This window comes from Marmota flaviventris, chromosome 2, assembly GCF_047511675.1.
Source record: "Marmota flaviventris isolate mMarFla1 chromosome 2, mMarFla1.hap1, whole genome shotgun sequence".
NCBI classification, from domain to species: Eukaryota; Metazoa; Chordata; class Mammalia; order Rodentia; family Sciuridae; genus Marmota; species Marmota flaviventris.
The window spans coordinates 35,405,757-35,411,401 of record NC_092499.1 but is presented as its reverse complement, the minus strand read 5'-3'; the positions used below and the strand labels follow the sequence as shown (position 1 = coordinate 35,411,401).

Genomic DNA, 5,645 nt, shown 5'->3' with positions numbered 1-5,645 from the left:
ATTAGCAATTTATCTGATTATTTTTGAAAAAAATACTGAGAAAATTTCTCAAAAAATAAAGGGCATTTGTTTTATAAGTGGATTAAAGCACTTACATACTAATGAATGCATAAATCATTTATGATTCTAATAATTCAACAACTTATCAATAAAATAATCCATTTGGTATGAAGGCAATTTGAAAGCTTTGTTTCAATAGCACCAATACAAGATTAATAAGTCATCTTAAATTTTATTTTGAAAATAATTTTTGCATATGTTATAAAAATATGTGCTACGCATTCTTTCTTAATCTATTGCATAGAACATGAGCTATTCATCCTTCTAACAAGTGACCATCTAGACATTCTATATGAACTGCACTCAGTTTTAATTGCCAAACCCCCATCTGTGCTGACACAGCCCCTGCTCCTCCCTGTCTGTGGTGGGGTCTCCCCCCAGATGTCCTAGCTCTTCTTGAGGTTTTTGTGGGACTCCCACAGGCAGCCCTTTCACTGTGGCCTCTCTCAGGGCACAGAAATACACTGCTGCATCCATGAGCTGTGAGGCTGTGATGGTGAGCTGGATGGAGCTGGATGCCTTCTGGAAGTTGAGGGAATAGCGACCCTCTGTTGCATTTTGCTCATTGAAAGAATCCTGACGAATAAGGAAAGTCAGTTTCCCTCTGGGTAGTTGTTTGTACCAGAATAAATAATAAGAAGGATAGCTGGTTTCATACACACAGTCCAAGGTCACAGTCTCCTTCTCCATCACAGAAATTGCAGTCTGAGCTTGAATTACCTTCTGGGCCATGCTGATTCCTGCAGGAGAGAAGAAGAAATAGACTAATCCTTTATCTGGAACTATGAGAGTCAAAAAGATGAAGTGACTGAGGACCCAGTGCTCTGACCCATTGCCTTTGATTCATCCCTCAGAACCTCATCAGCAAACAAAGATCTTCTCTGCAGGACCTTCAGGGCTGAGAAGAGCCTGAGCCCTGTGCTTGTGCACATCCTTACCAAGACAGATGGAGGCGATGGCTGCTCCCAGCAGGCTGGTGGCCAGCATAGCAGTAGCTCTTCCCGGAGAAAAATGCTCTATGTTTTGTCCCAAATCAGATCTTAATTCTGCACCTGGTGCTCAAGAAGTACAAGCAAAGTTACTGGGTATGCACTGCATCTGCTCCAACAGGAAATGCAGTTAGCAGTTATGGGGCACATTTGCCTGGGTCCTGTCACATGCTTCCTGTATAGTGGGAGATGCCTGACAGCTCTGAGCAGCTGCTTTATCTTATTATAACTTATTGAGTTGGATAATTTTCAGTATATTCTTTGATGTAAAATGGAGGACTTAAAATTTTTATGAACTCTAGTCATGGGCTAACATGGTCATATATCTTTTGGTATTACATACAACTTTTTTTCCCCTTTCGATGATACCAAGGTGAGAAGTAAAAACTTTGTCTTTGTTCCTACCTTGCCAGTCATGGAATCTGGCAAAAATCACATGAGAAATACTTTATTGTTAATGAATAATTTCACATCATGTCTCCTGAGTCCCAAACTGACCATGACCTCTACATGTATAGCCTCCCTCTCTCAACATTATGCAACAAAGATACATTTGTTATAACTGAAGAAACTCCATGGACACATCATTGTCAGCCAGGGTGTGTAGTTTACATCAGGTTTCAATCTCAGAACCATTCATTCTTTTGGTTGAGACAAACACATAACGAAGTGTCTACCATTACTGTATCACACAGAGTTGTTTTATAGCCCTAATGTACTGCTATTAGTACTGATAACTACATAATTCTGTGAATATACTAAAATGATACATTTATGGCATGTGAGTTGTATTTCAATATAACTGTTATTTAAAATTTATAGAGTGAAAATATATGAATGATAGCTAAAGTGACTCAATTGCTGTGGTAGAAAGCATGACTTGGGGCAGGGGAAGCTGTGGACATTAGGACAAACTGAGGCTATTATAATAGTTCATTCTTTTTTCCCCCCAGTTCTGGGGGTTGAACCCAAGGCCTCATGCATACTAGGCAAGTGCTCTACCACTGAGTTACATCCACAGCCCATAATAACTAATTCTTAGAGAGGAAATTAATCTCTATGTGATCCAGAGACAGATTTACTATGAAACAAATCAAGCTTTTATTTCATGGCTTCCTGCTATTCCAGTCACAAAAACTAGTATTTCTAAGCTCATTTTCTTTTTCTTAAAGAGAGCTCTGAAAGAGAGCAGCATCAGGCCTTGCAAAGCCTGCCTTACAGCTGCCAAGCCCAGAGAATGCAAGGTGGAAAAAGGACATGTGGAGCTCGCAGACAGTTAAGGTCCTTCTCCTGGTGCCCCAAGTGTTGCATCAAAAGCCCACGTTCATCTGTTTGTATTCATTTGGTGTGGAGAAACATGGGGCTATTTTATTGAAAGTTCATGAGCATCCTCCTCTGTTGTAAGCAGACACCTGAGTTTTTTGTTGGTTGCTTCAGGAGTATCATGGGCACAGATACAATGGTTTCACTGCTAGAGTCATGTGCAGAACCCTGAACATCTCAGAGCACAGAACCTCAAGGTCATTCTTTAGCACTGAAAAGTTACCAGGTTGAGTGAAAGGTCAGAGTGAGGTGTGTTGGCACAGTGTAAGCAAGATGCCCTGGAACAGCCTGTACTGACAGGGCTGGTCTGAACCTGCAGTGTCCCAGACAGGAGGATGGTCTCTCTTAGCTGTCCTCTTAAAAAATTCTTAGGGATTTGCATTTCTAGAACAACCCCATGGCGAAAAGAAATCAAGAGCAGAGCAAATAAACTTCCATTTACTTAAGATGCAGTTTCTGCTGTTAAAATCAACAAGACACACTATCCTGATTCCAACTGTAAAAACAGATCACACATTAGTTCATGAACCATTTTTTCTGGGCAAATTTATAAGCAGTTAAAGTGACTCATTTCACCATTGACCAACTAACTAAACTGTCCTGTAGCAGAGCTAGTGGAACTTGTCAGGAGTGTTCTCCCTCTGTGGGAAAGGAGAGACATCTGCACTGAAAACAGGCTCCTCTGGAAAATAGCCTGGTTCCCTTTGGCATTGTCCCTCTCCCTGTTCTGCTCTGGAGAGTAATCCAAGAACTCCAGATGCCCTGGCTCTAAAGCAACAGAGCTGGAAGGTACTGACTGGCACAGACCTCCAGCCAGGGACACTAGACAGAGGAATCACTCCTCCCTGATTGGCCACACACGGGATTTCCTCGCTCTCTGGATTTGTGCTGTACCTGCACAGCCCCTCAAGAGCCTCAGAGCCCAGTGTCATGCCAGGCTCACCTCTGCCTGAAAGGTTTCTTTATGGGGAAGGAGCTGTTGCCCCTAGCCAGCTTGCCTGGAAAACACTTCTGGTCTTCTGATGATCTTCCCAGGAGGAGCCCAGACCCTTAGTTTAGATATTTGGACATACCAGAAAAGGAAAGGTGGACAGCTGTGTCTTTAAGTGCAGTTCAGGGTCAGAACTGCCCTTCAGGGTGCAGGAAGCATAAAAGGGCCTCCACCTGGGTCACAGAGTCTGCATGGCACCCTTCTTACAATAGCAAGGCTTTGTTACAATGGTAATGTAATAGGTATATTCTCCTGATGAGGGCCACAAACAAGTTAAGATGGTGCCTGGCAGTATGCTAGGAGGAGTGGTTTCTGATCCAAGGCTAGTGAGCTATTAAGATGATAAGGATTCCTTAATGACTGACTGCTGTATCTAGTTTATGTTAATTAAGTCAAGCTGTGTATTCAGTTATGCATATATACCCCTACTGTCCTACAATAAAGCGGCTCCTGCTCCCGCTGTATCAACCTTCAAGAGTTGCTTGTCATCCTTCCTCCCCCCCCCATTAGTTTGCCCAGCCAGACTGTGGCAGATGGTGGCCTGTACCAGGAGCCCTGGGACACTCGGGGATAAGAGATGAGGAAAAGCTGCCTGTCCCTAGAATAGATAGGAGGAGAGCAAATCTGCTAGTCCCTAGATAGGGCGAGAGGAAATATGGCCATTTCAAAAAAATGGAGAGGATTGATACAGCATGTTTGTGTCTTGTTTTGTCTTGGTGTATTGTATTGTCTTTGTGACAAAAATATGGAAGGAGTGAGAAGTAAATTACTAAGGGAAGGATGCACCCCAGTGGAACTAAGAATAGTTAGGGCATTTGTTGATGGAAGCCCGGGAACTCTAGTCAGAAAGAAGAAGAAAGTTCAGAGGAGGAAGGATTATCAGGAAAAAAGTTGCAGCAAAAGGCTATTATTTTCGTGACCGGAGGGTGCGTGAATCAGCACTGCAGCTGCCACGTGTGAGAGCCGGTCATAGCACAAGCAGGGACTTTCCAAGCTGCAGCTCCAGTTGAGTCCGGGACACTCCCCATCTGGGGCTGCCCTGAGGACACTGCAGCCAGGGGAGGACACACCTGACATCCCTGAAGTTTGGTCATTTCCAATGTCAATAACTACAATGGTTCTCCCACACCTGGAGGCTAATGAGTAATGAGCACCATTAAGGCTTATTTCAAATGTAAAAAACCTTGAGATAATGTAGTGGGGGAGTTCCTGCCTTCATCCCAGTGCGGGTGAGGACAAGGGTGGAAGAATTTCCAGTGTTGCTGAAAACCGGAGGAGACTTTGAATCAAGCTAGCTGCCTGCAGAACTTACCTGGACTGTGATTTAATTACCTGGACTTTAAACTTACCTGGACTGTGATTTACCTGGACTATGTGTTATTTATATGCATTGTGAACTATCTGTTGATGCAACGAATTGTAGTAGTACCAGGGTATCTTTGCTAATGGTGTCATCTGTGGTACAATTTTTCCAAGGGCTTCTTACTTGGAGCCATCAATTGGCTTGGTATCATGACATTTTGTATCCTCCCTTCTGCTTGTAGCAGATTATTTAGGGTGTTTGTGTAAAATCCACTATGGTCATTATCCACAAGTGTGGCTGAGTGTGTTGGGCTGGTAGTCAAATACGGGTAAGATCCAATTGGAATGGTACCAACCTAAGACAGGAGGCTGACGCCTTGAGGTCAGCTCATCTGTTGACAGGTAAGCACCATATGTAGTATTGGACAACCTAAGACAGGCACGGTCCCTAAGCCACATACTTGTTGTTCATATTAAACAAAAGGGGGAGATAATGAGTGCCACAACCAAGTCAAGATGGCGCCTGGCAGTATGCTAGGAGGAGTGGTTTCTGAGCCAACTGCCATCAAGCCATTAAGATGATAAGGATTCCTTAATGACTGACTGCTGTATCTAGTTTATGTTAATTAAGTTAGGCGTTAGGCTGTGTATTCAGTTATGTATATATACCCCTACTGTCCTACAATAAAGTGGCTCCTGCTCCCACTGTATCAACCTTCATGAGTTGCTTGTCACTCACCCCCCCGGTTAGTTTACCCAGCCAGACTACAGCATTCTCCAATTCCAAGGGAGTTGAAGGTCATCCTAAAACCAAGACATTGAAATCTTAGCCATTTTGAGTAAATGCTGTTCCCTGAATATCAACAAGATTGCCAATCCTGAGTGGAAAGCAGATAGCATGGCTGCCTGAGAGTCAGCAGAAAGTTTTTTTCAGGGATTCACCAAATTTGAGACTGTTCTTATTCTAGTTGCTTGATCCC

The 5,645-nt window shown here is 43.3% G+C and overlaps 1 gene segment (V, D, J or C); it reads right to left on the bottom strand.

Moving 5' to 3' along the window:
- Positions 1–369: 369 nt before the first annotated feature.
- LOC114084245 (T cell receptor alpha variable 19-like) lies at positions 370–1,047 on the bottom strand. The segment is given in 2 exon segments: positions 370–800; positions 999–1,047. Coding segments are annotated over 2 exon segments (480 nt in total).
- Positions 1,048–5,645: the final 4,598 nt, after the last annotated feature.